The 25,836-nt window shown below is 41.6% G+C and overlaps 1 protein-coding gene across 2 annotated transcripts in view; it reads left to right on the top strand.

Moving 5' to 3' along the window:
- Positions 1-25,687, top strand: part of LOC135511963 (tectonin beta-propeller repeat-containing protein 1-like) — a 49,801-nt gene extending 24,114 nt beyond the window's left edge. For both annotated transcript variants that reach the window (XM_064933501.1, XM_064933502.1), the window contains exons 14-23: positions 15,261-15,388; positions 20,977-21,176; positions 21,321-21,400; positions 21,551-21,607; positions 21,991-22,165; positions 22,269-22,404; positions 22,700-22,792; positions 22,916-23,022; positions 23,165-23,284; positions 23,468-25,687. In XM_064933501.1, the coding sequence (XP_064789573.1) occupies positions 15,261-15,388; positions 20,977-21,176; positions 21,321-21,400; positions 21,551-21,607; positions 21,991-22,165; positions 22,269-22,404; positions 22,700-22,792; positions 22,916-23,022; positions 23,165-23,284; positions 23,468-23,644 (1,273 nt within the window). In that variant the 3' untranslated portion in view covers positions 23,645-25,687. The remainder of the gene's footprint in view (positions 1-15,260; positions 15,389-20,976; positions 21,177-21,320; positions 21,401-21,550; positions 21,608-21,990; positions 22,166-22,268; positions 22,405-22,699; positions 22,793-22,915; positions 23,023-23,164; positions 23,285-23,467) is intronic.
- Positions 25,688-25,836: the final 149 nt, after the last annotated feature.

Below are 25,836 nucleotides of genomic sequence, written 5' to 3'. Positions count from 1 at the left end.
AATCGCCTTGACTGTCTGAATAGCCTAAACTGTCTGAATAGCCTTGACTGTCTGAATAGCCTTGACTGTCTGAATAGCCTTGACTGTCTGAATAGCCTTAACTGTATGAATAGCCTTGACAGTCTGAATAGCCTTGACTGTCTGAATAGCCTAGACTGTCTGAATAGCCTTGACTGTCTGAATAGCCTTGACTGTCTGAATAGCCTAAACTGTCTGAATAGCCTTAACTGTATGAATAGCCTTGACTGTCTGAATAGCCTAAACTGTCTGAATAGCCTTAACTGTCTGAATAGCCTTGACCGTCTGAATAGCCCTGACTGTCTGAATAGCCTTGACTGTCTGAATAGCCTTGACTGTCTGAATAGCCTTGACTGTCTGAATAGCCTTGACTGTCTGAATAGCCTTGACTGTATGAATAGCCTTGACTGTATGAATAAGTCTTGACTGTCTGAATGGTCTTGACTGTCTGAATATATTTGAATATCTGAATAGCCTTGAGTGTCTGAATAGCCTTGACTGTATGAATAGCCTTAACTGTCTGAATAGCCTTAACTGTCTGAATAGCCTTGAATGTCTGAATAGCCTTGACTGTCTGAATAGCCTTGACTGTCATAATAGCCTTAACTGTCTGAAAAGCCTTGAATGTCTGAATAGCCTTGACCGTCTGAATAGCCTTGACCATCTGAATAGCCTTGACTGTATGAATAAGCCTTGAGTGTCTGAATAGCCTTGACTGTCTGAATAGCCTTGACTGTCTGAATGGTCTTGACTGTCTGAATATATTTGAATATCTGAATAGCCTTGAGTGTCTGAATAGCCTTGACCGTCTGAATAGCCCTGACTGTCTGAATAGCCTTGACTGTCTGAATAGCCTTGACTGTCTGAATAGCATTGACTGTCTGAATAGCCTTGACTGTCTGAATAGCCTTGACTGTATGAATAGCCCTGACTGTCTGAATAGCCTTGACTGTATGAATAAGTCTTGAGTGTCTGAATAGCCTTGACTGTCTGAATAGCCTTGACTGTCTGAATGGTCTTGACTGTCTGAATATATTTGAATATCTGAATAGCCTTGAGTGTCTGAATAGCCTTGACTGTATGAATAGCCTTAACTGTCTGAATAGCCTTAACTGTCTGAATAGCCTTGAATGTCTGAATAGCCTTGACTGTCTGAATAGCCTTGACTGTCATAATAGCCTTAACTGTCAGAATAGCCTTGACTGTCTGAATAGCCTTGACTGTCTGAATAGCCTTGAGTGTCTGAATAGCCTTAACTGTCTGAAAAGCCTTGAATGTCTGAATAGCCTTGACCGTCTGAATAGCCTTGACCGTCTGAATAGCCTTGACCATCTGAATAGCCTTGACTGTATGAATAAGCCTTGAGTGTCTGAATAGCCTTTACTGTCTGAATAGCCTTGACTGTCTGAATGGTCTTGACTGTCTGAATATATTTGAATATCTGAATAGCCTTGACCGTCTGAATAGCCTTGACCGTCTGAATAGCCCTGACTGTCAGAATAGCCTTAACTGTCATAATAGCCTTAACTGTCATAATAGCCTTAACTGTCATAATAGCCTTAACTGTCATAATAGCCTTAACTGTCTGAATAACCTTGACTGTCTGAATAACCTTGAGTGTCTGAATAGCCTTGACCGTCTGAATAGCCTTGACCGTCTGAATAGCCTTGACTGTCTGAATAGCCTTGACTGTCTGAATAGACTTGACTGTCTGAATAGCCTTAACTGTATGAATCGCCTTGAGTGTCTGTATAGCCTAAACTGTCTGAATAGCCTTAACTGTATGAATAGCCTTAACTGTCTGAATAGCCTAACCTGTCTGAATAGCCTTGACCGTCTGAATAGCCTTGACCGTCTGAATAGCCTTGACTGTCTGAATAGCCTTGACTGTCTGAATAGCCTTGACCGTCTGAATAGCCTTGACCGTCTGAATAGCCTTGACCGTCTGAATAGCCTTGAGTGTCTGAATAGCCTTGACCGTCTGAATAGCCTTGACCGTCTGAATAGCCCTGACTGTCTGAATAGCCTTGACTCTCTGAATAGCCTTGACTGTCTGAATAGCATTGACTGTCTGAATAGCCTTGACTGTCTGAATAGCCTTGACTGTATGAATAGCCCTGACTGTCTGAATAGCCTTGACTGTATGAATAAGTCTTGAGTGTCTGAATAGCCTTGACTGTCTGAATAGCCTTGACTGTCTGAATGGTCTTGACTGTCTGAATATATTTGAATATCTGAATAGCCTTGAGTGTCTGAATAGCCTTGACTGTATGAATAGCCTTAACTGTCTGAATAGCCTTAACTGTCTGAATAGCCTTGAATGTCTGAATAGCCTTGACTGTCTGAATAGCCTTAACTGTCTGAAAAGCCTTGAATGTCTGAATAGCCTTGACCATCTGAATAGCCTTGACTGTATGAATAAGCCTTGAGTGTCTGAATAGCCTTGACTGTCTGAATAGCCTTGACTGTCTGAATGGTCTTGACTGTCTGAATATATTTGAATATCTGAATTGCCTTGAGTGTCTGAATAGCCTTGACTGTCTGAATAGCCTGGACTGTCTGAATGGTCTTGACTGTCTGAATATATTTGAATATCTGAATAGCCTTGAGTGTCTGAATAGCCTTGACTGTATGAATAGCCTTATCTGTCTGAATAGCCTTGAATGTCAGAATAGCCTTGAATGTCTGAATAGCCTTGACTGTCTGAATAGCCTTGACTGTCTGAATAGCCTTGACTGTCTGAATAGCCTTGACTGTCAGAATAGCCTTGACTGTCTGAATAGCCTTGACTGTCAGAATAGCCTTAACTGTCAGAATGGCCTTAACTGTCTGAATAGCCTTGACTGTCAGAATAGCATTAACTGTCTGAATAGCCTTGAATGTCTGAATAGCCTTAACTGTCATAATAGCCTTAACTGTCATAATAGCCTTAACTGTCATAATAGCCTTAACTGTCTGAATAGCCTTGAATGGCCTTAACTGTCTGAATAGCCTTGACTGTCAGAATAGCCTTAACTGTCATAATAGCCTTAACTGTCATAATAGCCTTAACTGTCATAATAGCCTTAACTGTCTGAATAACCTTGACTGTCTGAATAACCTTGACTGTCTGAATAGCCTTAACTGTATGAATCGCCTTGACTGTCTGAATAGCCTAAACTGTCTGAATTGCCTTGACTGTCTGAATCGCCTTGACTGTCTGAATAGCCTAAACTGTCTGAATCGCCTTGACTGTCTGAATAGCCTAAACTGTCTGAATAGCCTAAACTGTCTGAATAGCCTACACTGTCTGAATCGCCTTGACTGTCTGAATAGCCTTGAGTGTCTGTATAGCCTTGACTGTCTGAATAGCCTAAACTGCATGAATCGCCTTGACTGTCTGAATAGCCTTGAGTGTCTGTATAGCCTTGACTGTCTGAATAGCCTAAACTGTCTGAATAGCCTAAACTGTCTGAATAGCCTAAACTGTCTGAATAGCCTTGACTGTATGAATAGCCTTGACTGTCTGAATAGCCTTGACTGTCTGAATAGCCTTAACTGTCATAATAGCCTTAACTGTATTAATCGCCTTGACTGTCTGAATAGCCTAAACTGTCTGTATAGCCTTAACTGTCTGAATAGCCTTGAGTGTCTGAATAGCCTTGACTGTCTGAATAGCCTAAACTGTCTGAATAGCCTTAACTGTCTGAATAGCCTTAACTGTCTGAATCGCCTTGACTGTCTGAATCGCCTTGACTGTCTGAATAGCCTTAACTGTCTGAATAGCCTTGAATGTCTGAATAGCCTTGACTGTCTGAATAGCCTTGACTGTCATAATAGCCTTAACTGTCAGAATAGCCTTAACTGTCTGAATAGCCTTGACTGTCATAATAGCCTTAACTGTCAGAATGGCCTTAACTGTCTGAATAGCCTTGACTGTCAGAATAGCCTTAACTGTCTGAATAGCCTTGAATGTCTGAATAGCCTTGACTGTCTGAATAGCCTTGACTGTCATAATAGCCTTAACTGTCAGAATAGCCTTAACTGTCTGAATAGCCTTGACTGTCATAATAGCCTTAACTGTCAGAATGGCCTTAACTGTCTGAATAGCCTTGACTGTCATAATAGCCTTAACTGTCATAATAGCCTTAACTGCATGAATAGCCTTAACTGTATGAATCGCCTTGACTGAACTGAATAGCCTTGAGTGTCTGTGTAGCCTTGACTGTCTGAATAGCCTTGACTGTCTGAATAGCCTTGACTGTCTGAATAGCCTAAACTGTCTGAATAGCCTTAACTGTATGAATCGCCTTGACTGTCTGTATAGCCTTGACTGTCTGAATAGCCTAAACTGTCTGAATAGCCTTAACTGTCTGAATAGCCTTGAGTGTCTGAATAGCCTTGACTGTCTGAATAGCCTAAACTGTCTGAATAGCCTTAACTGTATGAATAGCCTTGACTGTCTGAATAGCCTTGACTGTCTGAATAGCCTAAACTGTCTGAATAGCCTTAACTGTCTGAATCGCCTTGACTGTCTGAATAGCCTAAACTGTCTGAATAGCCTTGACTGTCTGAATAGCCTTGACTGTCTGAATAGCCTTGACTGTCTGAATATTCTTGACTGTCTGAATAGCCTTAACTGTATGAATAGCCTTGACTGTCTGAATAGCCTTGACTGTCTGAATAGCCTAGACTGTCTGAATAGCCTTGACTGTCTGAATAGCCTTGACTGTCTGAATAGCCTAAACTGTCTGAATAGCCTTAACTGTATGAATAGCCTTGACTGTCTGAATAGCCTAAACTGTCTGAATAGCCTTAACTGTATGAATAGCCTTGACTGTCTGAATAGCCTTGACTGTTTGAATAGCCTAAACTGTCTGAATAGCCTTAACTGTATGAATAGCCTTGACTGTCTGAATAGCCTTGACTGTCTGAATAGCCTAAACTGTCTTAATAGCCTAAACTGTCTGAATAGCCTTAACTGTCTGAATCGCCTTGACTGTCTGAATAGCCTAAACTGTCTGAATAGCCTTGACTGTCTGAATAGCCTTGACTGTCTGAATAGCCTTGACTGTCTGAATAGCCTTAACTGTCTGAATAGCCTTGAGTGTCTGAATAGCCTTGACTGTCTGAATAGCCTTGACTGTCTGAATAGCCTAAACTGTCTGAATAGCCTTAACTGTCTGAATAGCCTTAACTGTCTGAATCGCCTTGACTGTCTGAATCGCCTTGACTGTCTGAATAGCCTTGAATGTCTGAATAGCCTTGAATGTCTGAATAGCCTTGACTGTCTGAATAGCCTTGACTGTCATAATAGCCTTAACTGTCAGAATAGCCTTAACTGTCTGAATAGCCTTGACTGTCATAATAGCCTTAACTGTCAGAATGGCCTTAACTGTCTGAATAGCCTTGACTGTCAGAATAGCCTTAACTGTCTGAATAGCCTTGAATGTCTGAATAGCCTTGACTGTCTGAATAGCCTTGACTGTCATAATAGCCTTAACTGTCAGAATAGCCTTAACTGTCTGAATAGCCTTGACTGTCATAATAGCCTTAACTGTCAGAATGGCCTTAACTGTCTGAATAGCCTTGACTGTCATAATAGCCTTAACTGTCATAATAGCCTTAACTGCATGAATAGCCTTAACTGTATGAATCGCCTTGACTGAACTGAATAGCCTTGAGTGTCTGTATAGCCTTGACTGTCTGAATAGCCTTGACTGTCTGAATAGCCTTGACTGTCTGAATAGCCTAAACTGTCTGAATAGCCTTAACTGTATGAATAGCCTTGACTGTCTGAATAGCCTTGACTGTCTGAATAGCCTTGACTGTCTGAATAGCCTTGACTGTCTGAATAGCCTTGACTGTCATAATAGCCTTAACTGCATGAATAGCCTTAACTGTATGAATCGCCTTGACTGTCTGAATAGCCTTGAGTGTCTGTATAGCCTTGACTGTCTGAATAGCCTAAACTGTCTGAATAGCCTTAACTGTCTGAATAGCCTTGAGTGTCTGAATAGCCTTGACTGTCTGAATAGCCTTGACTGTCTGAATAGCCTAAACTGTCTGAATAGCCTTAACTGTATGAATAGCCTTGACTGTCTGAATAGCCTTGACTGTCTGAATAGCCTAAACTGTCTTAATAGCCTAAACTGTCTGAATAGCCTTAACTGTCTGAATCGCCTTGACTGTCTGAATAGCCTAAACTGTCTGAATAGCCTTGACTGTCTGAATAGCCTTGACTGTCTGAATAGCCTTGACTGTCTGAATAGCCTTAACTGTATGAATAGCCTTGACTGTCTGAATAGCCTTGACTGTCTGAATAGCCTAGACTGTCTGAATAGCCTTGACTGTCTGAATAGCCTTGACTGTCTGAATAGCCTAAACTGTCTGAATAGCCTTAACTGTATGAATAGCCTTGACTGTCTGAATAGCCTAAACTGTCTGAATAGCCTTAACTGTATGAATAGCCTTGACTGTCTGAATAGCCTTGACTGTTTGAATAGCCTAAACTGTCTGAATAGCCTTAACTGTATGAATAGCCTTGACTGTCTGAATAGCCTTGACTGTCTGAATAGCCTAAACTGTCTTAATAGCCTAAACTGTCTGAATAGCCTTAACTGTCTGAATCGCCTTGACTGTCTGAATAGCCTAAACTGTCTGAATAGCCTTGACTGTCTGAATAGCCTTGACTGTCTGAATAGCCTTGACTGTCTGAATAGCCTTGACTGTATGAATAGCCTTGACTGTCTGAATAGCCTTGACTGTCTGAATAGCCTAGACTGTCTGAATAGCCTTGACTGTCTGAATAGCCTTGACTGTCTGAATAGCCTAAACTGTCTGAATAGCCTTAACTGTATGAATAGCCTTTACTGTCTGAATAGCCTTAACTGTATGAATAGCCTTTACTGTCTGAATAGCCTAAACTGTCTGAATAGCCTTGACTGTCTGAATAGCCTTGACTGTCTGAATAGCCTTGACTGTCTGAATAGCCTTGACTGTCTGAATAGCCTTGACTGTATGAATAGCCCTGACTGTCTGAATAGCCTTGACTGTATGAATAAGTCTTGAGTGTCTGAATAGCCTTGACTGTCTGAATAGCCTTGACTGTCTGAATGGTCTTGACTGTCTGAATATATTTGAATATCTGAATAGCCTTGAGTGTCTGAATAGCCTTGACTGTATGAATAGCCTTAACTGTCTGAATAGCCTTAACTGTCTGAATAGCCTTGAATGTCTGAATAGCCTTGACTGTCTGAATAGCCTTGACTGTCATAATAGCCTTAACTGTCTGAAAAGCCTTGAATGTCTGAATAGCCTTGACCGTCTGAATAGCCTTGACCATCTGAATAGCCTTGACTGTATGAATAAGCCTTGAGTGTCTGAATAGCCTTGACTGTCTAAATAGCCTTGACTGTCTGAATGGTCTTGACTGTCTGAATATATTTGAATATCTGAATAGCCTTGAGTGTCTGAATAGCCTTGACCGTCTGAATAGCCCTGACTGTCTGAATAGCCTTGACTGTCTGAATAGCCTTGACTGTCTGAATAGCATTGACTGTCTGAATAGCCTTGACTGTCTGAATAGCCTTGACTGTATGAATAGCCCTGACTGTCTGAATAGCCTTGACTGTATGAATAAGTCTTGAGTGTCTGAATAGCCTTGACTGTCTGAATAGCCTTGACTGTCTGAATGGTCTTGACTGTCTGAATATATTTGAATATCTGAATAGCCTTGAGTGTCTGAATAGCCTTGACTGTATGAATAGCCTTAACTGTCTGAATAGCCTTAACTGTCTGAATAGCCTTGAATGTCTGAATAGCCTTGACTGTCTGAATAGCCTTGACCGTCATAATAGCCTTAACTGTCAGAATAGCCTTGACTGTCTGAATAGCCTTGACTGTCTGAATAGCCTTGAGTGTCTGAATAGCCTTAACTGTCTGAAAAGCCTTGAATGTCTGAATAGCCTTGACCGTCTGAATAGCCTTGACCGTCTGAATAGCCTTGACCATCTGAATAGCCTTGACTGTATGAATAAGCCTTGAGTGTCTGAATAGCCTTGACTGTCTGAATAGCCTTGACTGTCTGAATGGTCTTGACTGTCTGAATATATTTGAATATCTGAATAGCCTTGACCGTCTGAATAGCCTTGACCGTCTGAATAGCCCTGACTGTCAGAATAGCCTTAACTGTCATAATAGCCTTAACTGTCATAATAGCCTTAACTGTCATAATAGCCTTAACTGTCATAATAGCCTTAACTGTCTGAATAACCTTGACTGTCTGAATAACCTTGAGTGTCTGAATAGCCTTGACCGTCTGAATAGCCTTGACCGTCTGAATAGCCTTGACTGTCTGAATAGCCTTGACTGTCTGAATAGCCTTGACTGTCTGAATAGCCTTAACTGTATGAATCGCCTTGAGTGTCTGTATAGCCTAAACTGTCTGAATAGCCTTAACTGTATGAATAGCCTTAACTGTCTGAATAGCCTAACCTGTCTGAATAGCCTTGACCGTCTGAATAGCCTTGACCGTCTGAATAGCCTTGACTGTCTGAATAGCCTTGACTGTCTGAATAGCCTTGACCGTCTGAATAGCCTTGACCGTCTGAATAGCCTTGACCGTCTGAATAGCCTTGAGTGTCTGAATAGCCTTGACCGTCTGAATAGCCTTGACCGTCTGAATAGCCCTGACTGTCTGAATAGCCTTGACTGTCTGAATAGCCTTGACTGTCTGAATAGCATTGACTGTCTGAATAGCCTTGACTGTCTGAATAGCCTTGACTGTATGAATAGCCCTGACTGTCTGAATAGCCTTGACTGTATGAATAAGTCTTGAGTGTCTGAATAGCCTTGACTGTCTGAATAGCCTTGACTGTCTGAATGGTCTTGACTGTCTGAATATATTTGAATATCTGAATAGCCTTGAGTGTCTGAATAGCCTTGACTGTATGAATAGCCTTAACTGTCTGAATAGCCTTAACTGTCTGAATAGCCTTGAATGTCTGAATAGCCTTGACTGTCTGAATAGCCTTAACTGTCTGAAAAGCCTTGAATGTCTGAATAGCCTTGACCATCTGAATAGCCTTGACTGTATGAATAAGCCTTGAGTGTCTGAATAGCCTTGACTGTCTGAATAGCCTTGACTGTCTGAATGGTCTTGACTGTCTGAATATATTTGAATATCTGAATTGCCTTGAGTGTCTGAATAGCCTTGACTGTCTGAATAGCCTGGACTGTCTGAATGGTCTTGACTGTCTGAATATATTTGAATATCTGAATAGCCTTGAGTGTCTGAATAGCCTTGACTGTATGAATAGCCTTATCTGTCTGAATAGCCTTGAATGTCAGAATAGCCTTGAATGTCTGAATAGCCTTGACTGTCTGAATAGCCTTGACTGTCTGAATAGCCTTGACTGTCTGAATAGCCTTGACTGTCTGAATAGCCTTGACTGTCTGAATAGCCTTGACTGTCAGAATAGCCTTAACTGTCTGAATAGCCTTGAATGTCTGAATAGCCTTAACTGTCATAATAGCCTTAACTGTCATAATAGCCTTAACTGTCATAATAGCCTTAACTGTCTGAATAGCCTTGAATGGCCTTAACTGTCTGAATAGCCTTGACTGTCAGAATAGCCTTAACTGTCATAATAGCCTTAACTGTCATAATAGCCTTAACTGTCATAATAGCCTTAACTGTCTGAATAACCTTGACTGTCTGAATAACCTTGACTGTCTGAATAGCCTTAACTGTATGAATCGCCTTGACTGTCTGAATAGCCTAAACTGTCTGAATTGCCTTGACTGTCTGAATCGCCTTGACTGTCTGAATAGCCTAAACTGTCTGAATCGCCTTGACTGTCTGAATAGCCTAAACTGTCTGAATAGCCTAAACTGTCTGAATAGCCTACACTGTCTGAATCGCCTTGACTGTCTGAATAGCCTTGAGTGTCTGTATAGCCTTGACTGTCTGAATAGCCTAAACTGCATGAATCGCCTTGACTGTCTGAATAGCCTTGAGTGTCTGTATAGCCTTGACTGTCTGAATAGCCTAAACTGTCTGAATAGCCTAAACTGTCTGAATAGCCTAAACTGTCTGAATAGCCTTGACTGTATGAATAGCCTTGACTGTCTGAATAGCCTTGACTGTCTGAATAGCCTTAACTGTCATAATAGCCTTAACTGTATTAATCGCCTTGACTGTCTGAATAGCCTAAACTGTCTGTATAGCCTTAACTGTCTGAATAGCCTTGAGTGTCTGAATAGCCTTGACTGTCTGAATAGCCTAAACTGTCTGAATAGCCTTAACTGTCTGAATAGCCTTAACTGTCTGAATCGCCTTGACTGTCTGAATCGCCTTGACTGTCTGAATAGCCTTAACTGTCTGAATAGCCTTGAATGTCTGAATAGCCTTGACTGTCTGAATAGCCTTGACTGTCATAATAGCCTTAACTGTCAGAATAGCCTTAACTGTCTGAATAGCCTTGACTGTCATAATAGCCTTAACTGTCAGAATGGCCTTAACTGTCTGAATAGCCTTGACTGTCAGAATAGCCTTAACTGTCTGAATAGCCTTGAATGTCTGAATAGCCTTGACTGTCTGAATAGCCTTGACTGTCATAATAGCCTTAACTGTCAGAATAGCCTTAACTGTCTGAATAGCCTTGACTGTCATAATAGCCTTAACTGTCAGAATGGCCTTAACTGTCTGAATAGCCTTGACTGTCATAATAGCCTTAACTGTCATAATAGCCTTAACTGCATGAATAGCCTTAACTGTATGAATCGCCTTGACTGAACTGAATAGCCTTGAGTGTCTGTATAGCCTTGACTGTCTGAATAGCCTTGACTGTCTGAATAGCCTTGACTGTCTGAATAGCCTAAACTGTCTGAATAGCCTTAACTGTATGAATAGCCTTGACTGTCTGAATAGCCTTGACTGTCTGAATAGCCTTGACTGTCTGAATAGCCTTGACTGTCTGAATAGCCTTGACTGTCAGAATAGCCTTAACTGTCATAATAGCCTTAACTGCATGAATAGCCTTAACTGTATGAATCGCCTTGACTGTCTGAATAGCCTTGAGTGTCTGTATAGCCTTGACTGTCTGAATAGCCTAAACTGTCTGAATAGCCTTAACTGTCTGAATAGCCTTGAGTGTCTGAATAGCCTTGACTGTCTGAATAGCCTTGACTGTCTGAATAGCCTAAACTGTCTGAATAGCCTTAACTGTATGAATAGCCTTGACTGTCTGAATAGCCTTGACTGTCTGAATAGCCTAAACTGTCTTAATAGCCTAAACTGTCTGAATAGCCTTAACTGTCTGAATCGCCTTGACTGTCTGAATAGCCTAGACTGTCTGAATAGCCTTGACTGTCTGAATAGCCTTGACTGTCTGAATAGCCTTGACTGTCTGAATAGCCTTGACTGTCTGAATAGCCTTAACTGTATGAATAGCCTTGACTGTCTGAATAGCCTTGACTGTCTGAATAGCCTAGACTGTCTGAATAGCCTTGACTGTCTGAATAGCCTTGACTGTCTGAATAGCCTAAACTGTCTGAATAGCCTTAAATGTATGAATAGCCTTGACTGTCTGAATAGCCTAAACTGTCTGAATAGCCTTAACTGTATGAATAGCCTTGACTGTCTGAATAGCCTTGACTGTTTGAATAGCCTAAACTGTCTGAATAGCCTTAACTGTATGAATAGCCTTGACTGTCTGAATAGCCTTGACTGTCTGAATAGCCTAAACTGTATGAATAGCCTTAACTGTATGAATAGCCTTAACTGTCTGAATCGCCTTGACTGTCTGAATAGCCTAAACTGTCTGAATAGCCTTGACTGTCTGAATAGCCTTGACTGTCTGAATAGCCTTGACTGTCTGAATAGCCTTAACTGTATGAATAGCCTTGACTGTCTGAATAGCCTTGACTGTCTGAATAGCCTAGACTGTCTGAATAGCCTTGACTGTCTGAATAGCCTTGACTGTCTGAATAGCCTAAACTGTCTGAATAGCCTTAACTGTATGAATAGCCTTGACTGTCTGAATAGCCTAAACTGTCTGAATAGCCTTAACTGTATGAATAGCCTTGACTGTCTGAATAGCCTTGACTGTCTGAATAGCCTAAACTGTCTGAATAGCCTTGATTGTCTGAATAGCCTTGACTGTCTGAATAGCCTAAACTGTCTGAATAGCCTTAACTGTATGAATAGCCTTGACTGTCTGAATAGCCTTGACTGTCTGAATAGCCTTGACTGTCTGAATAGCCTTGACTGTCTGAATAGCCTTAACTGTCATAATAGCCTTAACTGTATGAATCGCCTTGACTGTATGAATCGCCTTGACTGTCTGAATAGCCTAAACTGTCTGAATAGCCTTAACTGTCTGAATCGCCTTGACTGTCTGAATAGCCTAAACTGTCTGAATAGCCTAAACTGTCTGAATAGCCTTAACCGTATGAATAGCCTTGACTGTCTGAATCGCCTTGACTGTCTGAATAGCCTAAACTGTCTGAATAGCCTAAACTGTCTGAATAGCCTAAACTGTCTGAATAGCCTTAACCGTCTGAATCGCCTTGACTGTCTGAATAGCCTAAACTGTCTGAATAGCCTAAACTGTCTGAATAGCCTTAACTGTCATAATAGCCTTAACTGTCTGAATAGCCTTGACTGTCTGAATAGCCTTGAGTGTCTGTATAGCCTTGACTGTCTGAATAGCCTTAACTGTCATAATAGCCTTAACTGCATGAATAGCCTTAACTGTATGAATAGCCTTGAGTGTCTGAATTGCCTTAACTGTCTGAATAGCCTTGAGTGTCTGAATAGCCTTGACTGTCTGAATAGCCTAAACTGTCTGAATAGCCTTAACTGTCTGAATCGCCTTGACTGTCTGAATAGCCTAAACTGTCTGAATAGCCTTAACCGTATGAATAGCCTTGACTGTCTGAATCGCCTTGACTGTCTGAATAGCCTAAACTGTCTGAATAGCCTAAACTGTCTGAATAGCCTTAACTGTCTGAATAGCCTTAACTGTCTGAATAGCCTTGACTGTCTGAATAGCCTTGACTGTCTGAATAGCCTTGACTGTCTGAATAGCCTTAACTGTCATAATAGCCTTAACTGTATGAATCGCCTTGACTGTCTGAATAGCCTAAACTGTCTGAATAGCCTTAACTGTCTGAATAGCCTTGAGTGTCTGAATAGCCTTGACTGTCTGAATAGCCTTAACTGTATGAATAGCCTTAACTGTCTGAATAGCCTTGACTGTGTGAATAGCCTTGAGTGTCTGAATAGCCTTAACTGTCTGTATAGCCTTGAGTGTCTGAATAGCCTTAACTGTCTGAATAGCCTTGAGTGTCTGAATAGCCTTAACTGTCTGTATAGCCTTGAGTGTCAGAATTGCCTTGACTGTCTGAATAGCCTTAACTGTCATAATAGCCGTAACTGTCTGAATAGCCTTGACTGTCTGAATAGCCTTAACTGTCATAATAACCTTAACTGTCTTAATAGCCTTAACTGTCATAATAGCCTTAACTGTATGAATCGCCTTGACTGTCTGAATAGCCTTGAGTGTCTGTATAGCCTTGACTGTCTGAATAGCCTTAACTGTCATAATAGCCTTAACTGCATGAATAGCCTTAACTGTATGAATAGCCTTTAGTGTCTGAATTGCCTTAACTGTCTGAATAGCCTTGAGTGTCTGAATAGCCTTGACTGTCTGAATAGCCTTGACTGTCTGAATAGCCTTAACTGTCATAATAGCCTTAACTGTATGAATCGCCTTGACTGTCTGAATAGCCTAAACTGTCTGAATAGCCTTAACTGTCTGAATAGCCTTAACTGTCTGAATAGCCTTGAGTGTCTGAATAGCCTTGACTGTCTGAATAGCCTTAACTGTATGAATAGCCTTAACTGTCTGAATAGCCTTGACTGTGTGAATAGCCTTGAGTGTCTGAATAGCCTTAACTGTCTGTATAGCCTTGAGTGTCTGAATAGCCTTAACTGTCTGAATAGCCTTGAGTGTCTGAATAGCCTTAACTGTTTGTATAGCCTTGAGTGTCTGAATAGCCTTAACTGTCTGTATAGCCTTGAGTGTCAGAATTGCCTTGACTGTCTGAATAGCCTTAACTGTCATAATAGCCTTAACTGTCTGAATAGCCTTGACTGTCTGAATAGCCTTAGCTGTCATAATAACCTTAACTGTCTTAATAGCCTAAACTGTCATAATAGCCTTAACTGTATGAATCGCCTTGACTGTCTGTATAGCCTTGACTGTCTGAATAGCCTTAACTGTCTGAATAGCCTTGAGTGTCTGAATTGCCTTAACTGTCTGAATAGCCTTGAGTGTCTGAATAGCCTTAACTGTCTGTATAGCCTTGAGTGTCTGAATAGCCTTAACTGTCTGTATAGCCTTGAATGTCTGAATATCCTTAACTGTCTGTATAGCCTTGAGTGTCTGAATAGTCTTAACTGTATAAATAGCCTTGACTGTCTGTATAGCCTTGAGTGTCTGAATAGCCTTAACTGTCTGTATAGCCTAGAATGTCTGAATAGCCTTAACTGTCTGTATAGCCTTGAGTGTCTGAATAGTCTTAACTGTATAAATAGCCTTGACTGTCTGAATAGCCTTGACTGCCTGAATAGCCTTAACTGTCAGAATAGCCTTAACTGTATGAATAGCCTTAACTGTCTGAATAGCCTTAACTGTATGAATAGCCTTAACTGTCTGAATAGCCTTAACTGTCTGAATAGCCTTGAGTGTCTGAATAGCCTTGACTGTCTGAATAGCCTTAACTGTCTGAATAGCCTTAACTGTCTGAATAGCCTTGAGTGTCTGAATAGCCTTGACTGTCTGAATAGCCTTGAGTGTCTGTATAGTCTTAACTGTATGAATAGCCTTACCTGTCTGAATAGCCTTAACTGTCTGAATAGCCTTGACTGTCAGAATAGCCTTACCTGTCTGAATAGCCTTAACTGTATGAATAGCCTTAACTGTCTGAATAGCCTTAACTGTCTGAATAGCCTTGAGTGTCTGAATAGCCTTGACTGTCTGAATAGCCTTGAGTGTCTGTATAGTCTTAACTGTATGAATAGCCTTACCTGTCTGAATAGCCTTAACTGTCTGAATAGCCTTGAGTATCTGAATAGCCTTGAGTGTCTTAATAGCCTTGACTGTCTGAATAGCCTTGACTGTCTGAATAGCCTTTCAATTAAAATGTTATACTTTTCCTTACTTTGTCTTCAACCCCACGTTGTGTGTCTGCAGGTTCTGGCATCAGGTGGGGGGCCACCTGCGTCTGGTGGAGTGTAACAGTCTGGGGGTGGTGTGGGGGGTTGGCTACGACCACACTGTCTGGGTCTACACTGGCGGCTATGGAGGGGGATTCATGCAGGGTAAACACACTAAATATACACTAAACATAAACCTACTGGACTGGACTTAAAGCATATGTAACAGTATAGCTTCTGTCCCTCTTCTCGCCCCTACCTGGGCTCGAACAAATGACCCTCTACACACATCAACAACAGCCACCCTCGAAGCATCGTGCCACAAAAGCCACGGCCCTTCAAGTCTCAGAGCGAGTGATGTCACCGATTGAAACGCTATTAGCGCGCACCACCAACTAGCCATTTCACATCAGTTACACTCACCCCCTTTTTGACCTCCTCATTTTCCGCAGCAACCAGTGACCCGGGTCAACAGCATCAATGTGAAAGAATAGCTTCCGTCCCTCTCCTCGTCCCCCCCCCGAACCAGGGACCCTCTGAACACATCAACCACAGTCACTCACGAAGCATCGTTACCCATCGTGCCACAAAAGCCGCGGCCCTTGCAGAGCAAGGGAACCCAGTACTTTAAGGTCTTTGAGCGAGTGACGTCACCGATTGAAACGCTATTAGCGCGCACCACCGCTAACTAGCTAGCCATTTCACATTGGTTACACATACACTAAATATAAACTTACTGGACTGGACTTAAAGCATACGCTTGTCACACCCTGGCCATAGTTTACTTTGTATGTTTCTATGTTTTGGTTGGTCAGGGTGTGATCTGAATAGGCATTCTATGTTGGATGTCTTGTTTGTCTATTTCTATGTCTGGCCTGATATGGTTCTCAATCAGAGGCAGGTGTTAGTCATTGTGTCTGATTGGGAACCATATTTAGGTAGCCTGGGTTTCACTGTGTGTTTGTGGGTGATTGTTCCTGTCTCTGTGTTTTGCACCAGATAGGGCTGTTTATGGTTTCGCACGTTTGTTATTTTGTTAGATTATTAGTGTATATTTTCTTTATTAAAATAAAATGAATAACAACCACGCTGCATTTTGGTCCGCTCCTCCTTCTACAGACGAAAGCCGTGACAACGCTAACTGGACTGGACTTAACCTCTTACACTTATGGTGGCGCTATTTCATTTTTGGAAGAAAAACGTTCCCGTTTTAAACAAGATATTTTGTCACAAAAAGATGCTCGACTATTCATATAATTGCTACTGTTCGAAAGAAAACACTGACGTGTCCAGAAATACAAATATCTTCTCTGTGCGTGCCCTTTAACGTGAGCTTCAGGCAAAACCAAGATGACTTGGCATCCAGGAAATGACAAGGATTTTTGAGGCTCTGTCTTTCATGATCTCCTTATATGGCTGTGAACGCAAGAGGAATGAGTCTGCCCTTTCTGTCGTTTCCCCAAGGTGTCTGCAGCATTGTGACGTATTTGTAGGCAGATCGTTGGAAGATTGACCATAAGAGACCACATTTACCACGTGTCCGCCCGGTGTCCTGCGCCGAAATTGGTGCGCAAAAGTCACCTGCCAGTATTTTTCCATGGGGCACAGAGAGAGAAGCAAGCTTCCACGAACTGCATGTCAATGAAGAGATATGTGAAAAAACACCTTGAGGATTGATTCCAAACAACGTTTGCCATGTTTCGGTCGATATTATGTAGTTAATCCGGAAAAAGTTTCACGTTGTAGGTGACTGCATTTTCGGTTCGTTTCGGTAGCCAGGCGCAATGTAGAAAACGGAACGATTTCTCCTACACACAGACGCTTTCAGGAAACACTGCGCATTTGGTATGTGGCTGGGAGTCTCCTCATTGAAAACATCAGAAGCTCTTCAAAGGTAAATGATTTTATTTATTTGGTTATCTGGCTTTTGTGAAAATGTTGCGTGCTACATGCTACACAAAATGCTATGGTAGCTTTGCATACTCTTACACAAATTAGTCAATTTCTATGGTTCAAAAGCATATTTTGAAAATCTGAGATGACAGTGTTGTTAAGAAAAGGCTAAGCTTGAGAGCAAACGCATTATTTTAATTTTATTTGCGATTTTCAGAAATCGTTAACGTTGCGTTATGCTAATGAGCCTGAGGCTTAGTCACAATCCCGGATCCGGGATGGGGAGTTTCAAGAGGTTAAAGCATACGCTAAACATGAACTTACTGGACTGGACTTAAAGCATACGCTAAACATGAACTTACTGGACTGGACTTAAAGCATACGCTAAACATAAACTTACTGGACTGGACTTAAAGCATACGCTAAACATAAACCTGCTGGACTGGACTTAAAGCATACGCTAAACATAAACCTGCTGGACTGGACTTAAAGCATACGCTACACATAAACTGACTGGACTTAAAGCATACGCTAAACATAAACTTACTGGACTGGACTTAAAGCATACGCTAAACATAAACCTGCTGGACTGGACTTAAAGCATACGCTAAACATAAACTTACTGGACTGGACTTAAAGCATACGCTAAACATAAACCTGCTGGACTGGACTTAAAGCATACGCTAAACATAAACTTACTGGACTGGACTTAAAGCATACGCTACACATAAACTGACTGGACTTAAAACATACGCTAAACATAAACTTACTGGACTGGACTTAAAGCATACGCTAAACATAAACCGACTGGACTGGACTTAACCTCTCTGGTACAAGTGGGACGGTAGTGTCCCACCTCGACAACAGCCAGTGAAATTGCAGTGCGCCAAATTCAAAACAACAGAAATCCCATAATTAAAATTTCTCGAACATACAAGTATTATACACCATTTTAAAAATAAACGTCTTGTAAATCCAACCAAAGTGTCCGATTTCAAAAAGTCTTTACTGCGAAAGTACACCATGCGATTATGGTAGGTCAGCGCCTAGTCACAGAAAACCATACAGCCATTTTCCAGCCAAGGAGAGGGCTCACAAAAGTCATAAATAGCGATTAAATTCATCACTAACCTTTGATGATCTTCATCAGATGGCACTCCCAGGACTCCATGTTAGACAATAAATATGTGTTTTGTTCGATAAAGTTCTTCTTTATGTCCAAAAACCTCATTTGAATTTGGCGCGTTATGTTCAGAAATGCATTGTCTCAAAAAAACATTCTGTGAAAGTGCAGAGAGCCACATCAAATCACATAAATATTCATCATAAACATTGATCTAAGATACAAGTGTTTAACATACGATTAAAGATAAACTTCTCCTTAATGCAACCGCTGTGTCAGATTTCAAAAAGGCTTAAACCTACTGGACTGAATTTAAAGCATACGCTAAACATAAACCAAGTACTGTATAGCCACTAATAGGGAAACCAAACCGGGCATGTTGCAATATTTTTTTCTCAAACTGCTCACGTTGCCGAACACTAAAATAGAACTTGGTTCTATTTGAGAAGCTTGATGTGCTGCAAGTCCTGCCTCTCCCATCTACTCATTGGTTTTCACAAGCATACAACCCCACCTATGGGTGATATTCAAGCGAACAAGGAGAGATTAATCAAAGAAACTAACAAAGAATTTACTAGGTTTCCCTTTTTATCTGTGGATTAATTGTTGGAGTAGAGAAACATACCATTTTCTATGACTCCGGGTCAAAATTCTACAAAGATCCAGCTAAAAACAGAACCATATGCATTTCAGGTAAAATAACAACCCAATGTTTATCTCCCAGCACAACAGCAAGCTAGCTAAATGTCCATGAATGTTTCATACAATAGCTTTCAAGGGTTTTTCTTTATTTTCACTGTTTTCTACATTGTAGAATAATAGTGAAGACATCAAATGATGAAATAACACATATGGAATCATGTAGTGACCAAAAAAGTCTTAAACTAATCAAAATATATTTTAAATAGCCATATATTTGCTTTGATGACAGCTTTGCACACTTTTGACATTATCTCAACCAGCTTCATGAGGAATGATTTATCCAACATTCTTGAAGGAGTTGAGCACTTGTTGGTTGCATTTCCTTCACTCTTCGGTCCAACTCATCCCAAACTCTTTCACTTGTGTTGAGGTTGGGTGATTGTGGAGGCCAGGTCATCTGATGCAGCACTCCATCACTCTCCTTGGTCAAATAGCCCTTACACAGCCTGGAGGTGTAGAGTATGTTGGGTCATTGTCCAGTTGAAAAACAAATGATAGTCCCACTAAGCGCAAACCCGATGGGATGGTGTATCACTGCAGAATGCTGTGGTAGACATGCTGGTTAAGTGTGCCTTGAATTCTAAATAAATCACTGACAGTGTCACCACAAAGCATCCCCATGCCATTACACCTCCTCCTCCATGCATCACGGTGGGAACCACACATGCAGAGATCATCCATTCACCTATTCTGCGTCTCACAAAGACACAGTGGTTGGAACCAAACTCCAGACCAAAGGACAGATTTCCATCGGTCTAATGTTATTGCTCATGTTTCTTGGCCCAAGCCAGTATCTTCTTCTTACTGGTGTCCTTTAGTAGTGGTTTCTTTGCAGCAATTCAACCATGAAGGCCGGATTCACGCAGTCTCCTCTGAATAGTTGATGTTGAGATGTGTCTGTTACTTGAATTTGGTGAAGCATTTATTTGGGCTGGGATTTCTGAGGTGCAGTTAACTCTAATGAACTTATCCTCTGCAGCAGTGGTAACTCTGGGTCTTCCTTTCCTGTGGTGGTCCTCATGAGAGCCAGTTTCATCATAGCGCTTGATGGTTTTTGTGACTGGACGTGAAGAAACTTTCAAAGTTCTTGAAATGTTCCATATTGACTGACCTTCATGTCTTAAAGTAATGATGGACTGTCATTTCTCTTTGCTTATTTGAGCTGTTCTTGCCATAATATGGACTTGGTCTTTTGCCAAATAGGGCTATCTTCTGTATACCAAGCCCTACCTTGTCACAACATAACTGATAAGCTCAAACACATTAAGAAGGAATGAAATTCCACAAATTAACTTTTAACAAGGCACAGCTGTTAATTTAAATGTATTCCAGGTGACTACCTCATGAATCTGGTTTAGAGAATGCCAAGAGTGCAAAGCTGTCATCAAGGCAAAGGGTGGCTACTTTGAAGAATCTCAAATATAAAATATATTTTGATTTATTTTACTTTTTTGGTCACTACATGATTCCATATTTATTATTTCATAGTTTTGATGTCTTCACTATTATTCTAAAATGTAGAAAATAGTAAAATTAAAGAAAAATCTGAGTAGGTGTGTCCAAACTTTTGACTGGTACTGTAAGTGTTTTGACCAGTTCCCAAATTAATATAGCTGGTTCAGAGTTGGTTTTGGTATTTTAACCTGTGTGTCATGATCGCGTCTAGTGTGGATAGACAAAATCAACAGGCTCATGTCCGGGGACTGTTTGGTCAGGGTGTAATGGTATGTTTCAACAGGCAAACACCCGGGGCCAGTTTGGTCAGGGTGTAATGGTATGTTTCAACAGGCGCACGCTCGGGACCAGTTTGGTTAGGGTGTAAGGGTATGTTTCAACAGGCGCACGCTCGGGACCAGTTTGGTCAGGGTGTAAGGGTATGTTTCAACAGGCGCACGCTCGGGACCAGTTTGGTTAGGGTGTAAGGGTATGTTTCAACAGGCGTACGCCAGGGGACAGTTAGGTTAGGGTGTAAGGGTATGTTTCATGGCTGTTTTGTCTCAGCTCATGACTATAACCCCTCTCTTGTTTTTGTTAGGTCTGGCCAGCAGCACCGATAACATCTACACCCAGACAGATGTGAAGTGTGTCTACATTTATGAGAACCAGAGGTGGAACCCAGTCACAGGATATACCAACAGAGGCCTCCCAACAGACCGTTACATGTGGAGTGATGCAACAGGACTGCAGGAGTGTACCAAGGCCAACACCAAGCCTCCATCCCCTCATTGGACATGGGTGGGTACCAGTAACTGGACAAAATTTCAATTTCACCCCAGGACAATATAACTTTTGAACCTGAACTAAATATGCACAGAGTGCCATTAGATGACTAAAATAGTCCTACAAAGTTTGTTCCGCTAACTGCTCTGTCTCTATCAGGTGGCAGACTGGGCCATTGACTATGGTATCTCTGGAGGGACAGACAGAGAGGGTTGGCAATATGCAGCTGATTTCCCAACGTGAGTATCTAACCTTCCCCAATACATATTCATTGGTCTATCTATTACATATCAATCTGAATCTTTTCCCTGCATGAAAGTAGCCATGATATGTTTGTTTCTGTCACTATCATGTATTTTATCTCCCTCCCTCTGTATGTACTCTTCCAGGTCGTATCATGGCCACAAGACCTTGAAGGACTTTGTCCGTCGTAGGCGATGGGCCAGGTACTGTATGTTACCACACAACAATCGCCCTTTTCCCTCATCACTATTTGTTTAGTAAGCACACTATGGTCTGTCCTCAGTCTGCCCACTGTGTTTAAACATGCCTGGGTTTGAGCTCTGGGGGAAAAATTGCCCGTAAACTCAGATCTAGGATCAGCTTTATTCTACCTAAATCCTAACCTTAACCATTGGGGGAAGGAAACACAACAACTGCTGTTAGATCAGTGTCTAGGGCAGAGTTCTTCAATCCTGGTCTTGGGGACCCACAGGGAGTGCATGTTTTTGCTCCAGCCCAGTATTTACACACCTAATTCAACTGTTGGTACACTGGTCTAGGTGTGACTTAACTCCTATTTGAACAACCCTTGTATTTCCTCTGACAGGAAGTGTAAACTGACTACCACAGGGCCATGGCAGGAAGTCCCACCCATCCCGTTGAGTGACGTGACCATCATCCCGTGTGGAGCTCAGAGCATTGTTGAGCCGATCCCTCTGTGGGCCATCAGTAACAAGGGAGACGTGCTCTGTAGACTGGGAGTCACACTACTGACGCCTGCTGTGAGTCACACACACACACAATATGTAAACATACAACACACAAGTCCACCATGAATACACAGACATTGTGGTTGATAACAGAAGTGGTTGCGTGTGTTTCTAGGGGACGTCATGGCTCCATGTGGGCACAGACCAGCCCTTTAAGTCTATCTCCATTGGTGGGGCCAACCAGGTGTGGGCCATTGCCAGGGATGGCTCTGCCTTCTACAGGGGCTCCGTGACCGCACAGAGCCCTTCAGGTCAGTCAGAGAATCACGCAGAACCCACCGTCTCTGACAGAACCCAGGGATTCTCATTTCAGTCCTGTGTGTCTTACAGTCTTAAAATCAACAGTTCAGTCAAATCACTCAAATGTATTTCTGAAGTTGTTTTTAAATCAGCAGTTGTCACAAAGTGCTTTACAGTAATAGCTCAATGTTTGTTTTCGGGAGGAGCTTACCTCTCTCTGAGTTCTGATTCCTATCACAGAGATGGACCTAATGATGAGAGAAGACTCTAATCACTGGCTGTTTAATGTACTATTGCCCCCTGTAGGAGACTGCTGGTACCACATCCCCTCTCCAGTCAGGCAGAAGCTCCAACAGGTGTCTGTAGGGAGGACGTCAGTCTACACAGTGGATCAACATGGTACTACAGACGAGAATGTCATGACTGACTATGACATGGACCTTTATTATTGTCAGACGTCTATTAGTTGAACCATCTCTTCTTTATTTTTGTCATGATTTTAATTTGGTGCTCTCCATCCAGGTAACCTGTGGTTCAGACAGGGCCTGACTCCTAGCTGCCCCCAGGGATCGTCATGGGAACACATCTCCAACAATGTACGCAAGGTCTCCGTAGGACCTCTGGACCAGGTGAGCAGAACCTACCATCTAAAAACTGGGGGGTTGTTGTTGGCAGTAATGAATGATAATGACTTCCTCTTTTTTCAAAATTCTAACATCTTGACAATGCACTGTGTTGAGTAACTCAACCCTTCTCGTTGTTGTTGTGTAGGTGTGGATCATAGCTGACAAGGTGCAAGGCAGCCACAGTCTGAGCTGTGGGACAGTCTGTCACCGTCTGGGGGTTCAGCCCATGGAGCCAAAGGGACAGTCGTGGGACTATGGCATCGGGGTGAGACCCTAAAACCTTACCTCTAACCCTGACTCACCAACCTGCTTCTGAGACACCAATGACTTTCAATGGAAAGGTTTTCTTGGTGGGGGGGGCTGTCTGACTCTCTCTCTTTTTCTCTCTCTGTCTCTCTCTCTCTCTCTCTCTCTCTCCCTCTATTCCTAACTTCCTCTCTCTCCTCAGGGTGGCTGGGACCACATCACTGTGAGAGGGAACTCCTTCGAGGCTCCCCGTGTCCGTATGCCCTCCCTGACACCCTCCCTTACCGCCTCCCTGACGGACCCCCTCTGCACCCATCCACCCCGCAGACCGCTCTCCTTCAGGAACACAGAGGAGAATGGGAACGCTGTCAGGTGTTAAACACACACACACATAGAGTATTTGCCAGTGGACACTGTATCTCTGTTCTGTCTTCAGCCCAACTCTCGCTACAAAACAAAAGCCCCAATGCAACTACTCTACCATCCACACTGTACTGTAGCTCCCAGCTCCAGCCTCACCCTCTAAGTGTCTGAAGTCAAACTCTTCTTCTGACCAATCACCTGGTTGTGTTCAATTACCTTTGAACCCTAGCTCTGTGCCCTCAGCTTGACTCAGCCAATCACCTTCTCTCTTCACAGCTAGCAGGTCATGTTCAACATTTCCCACATAGAGCACTAGTCATTTTTAAACTGTGTGACTCAGTCTTCGAACATTGCATCATCGTTATTTAAATCTGTGGTCTTAAGATAACTTTTTGTTTTATTTATTGTTATTGTTTGGTTGAATGTTTTTTTTCTGTGTGTAGGTGTATACAGTGCTGTATGTGAATGTTTTGTTTATGTTATATTGGTGATAGGTTTAACTTTTTAAAATATAATGTAAGAAGTGTTTTCTGGGGTATTCAATGTTATTGGGCCGATGTATGATTCTGTGAAGGTGGGCGATCAGTAGTTTTGACTGATTCTGTTCCAATAAGTTACTATACTTCCTACTTTGTACCTGCTGGTAACGTAGAGATTCTACTGGAGTCACAACAAAAACATTAAGGGTTTATTCACGGAGAATAATTTAGGTTATGAGTCCTTAGATAGCACATGGCTCTTTTACAGTTATATGCCTTTCCCCTGAATGGTTTGTATCTGTGATGGCCACAGTGAAGAGTTTGTATGTCCATGTTCCAAGGGGGACAGTTTTTTCTATAGCATTTTTGTGTTACTCTTGAAAAGAAAGTACATATTCTTATTTTTCTTATTTTCATTAAAAAAAATGTGAATTGCTTGAAAAATGATGTCTTTGAAAGGCTTAAAAGTTCATTTGTTTGTTTCTCATGAAAATAAGAGTTTTAACACTATTATCTGCATATTTTTCACCTCCTATGATTTTATCAGTATTGACTGGCAGCCAACACACATGACTGGCAGCCAACACACTTGAAGGGGTTGGTGGAAAGAACATATATATATATATTTTTTATAAATCTGAATATGAGTATAGTATAAATGTTTTCATTGTGATATTTCAAGGTTGGGTTATTGTACATTGATATATAAAAATCTTAAAATATCAGTCATATAAAGTCATATTAACTATTATCTTTAAACCACAAAGGCTGAAACTATCACGTTTGGGCATTCATTCATCTTAGTGCTGAAACTATCACGTTTGGGCATTCATTCATCTTAGTGCTGAAACTATCACGTTTGGGCATTCATTCATCTTAGTGCTGAAACTATCACGTTTGGGCATTCATTCATCTTAGTGCTGAAACTATCACGTTTGGGCATTCATTCATCTTAGTGCTGAAACTATCACGTTTGGGCATTCATTCATCTTAGTGCTGAAACTATCACGTTTGGGCATTCATTCATCTTAGTGCTGAAACTATCACGTTTGGGCATTCATTCATCTTAGTGCTGAAACTATCACGTTTGGGCATTCATTCATCTTAGTGCTGAAACTATCACGTTTGGGCATTCATTCATCTTAGTGCTGAAACTGAAAGATGAAGATCCAATAGTGACTGATATACTGCAACTACAAATCATTAATTGTCCAGAAAACTGTATATCTGTGAATACTGTCACTTTATCTTCCTATGGCAGTTCATAATACAACGAGTGCATTGTTTGATAATGACACTGAGTACATACTGCTGTTACTACAGTACAGGACGTATCCTAAAGGAGGGACACATTACACATATAGGTTGGGATGTGACGGGGGTACACCATAGCATGAAAATCATAAGTCTATCGGACTCTTCACTTGGCGATTCCATTGCTTTTGTTGATTATGGTGTAAAATAGAATACTATAAGCCGGTACTGTTCCAACTCCAACAAGGGTGTTATTGAGCTATATATTTCTTCCTTCTAATAGTGTGCATGGTCAATGTCCTCTCAATAAATGTGATTATTGATAAGGAAGATTCTCGTTTTACATTTTTCAATTCACACTTTCTTGGAGTCTCAGGAGAACTCAGGATTTTAAAGATATTACAGAAGTATCATTCAAACACACATTGTAATAGCAACATAATTATTACATTCACCTTTCACACACACCACTGTT

The sequence above is a fragment of the Oncorhynchus masou genome, chromosome 24 (genome assembly GCF_036934945.1).
Source record: "Oncorhynchus masou masou isolate Uvic2021 chromosome 24, UVic_Omas_1.1, whole genome shotgun sequence".
NCBI classification, from domain to species: Eukaryota; Metazoa; Chordata; class Actinopteri; order Salmoniformes; family Salmonidae; genus Oncorhynchus; species Oncorhynchus masou.
The sequence above is the reverse complement of the archived record's forward strand: the minus strand, read 5'-3'. Positions and strand labels throughout refer to the sequence as shown.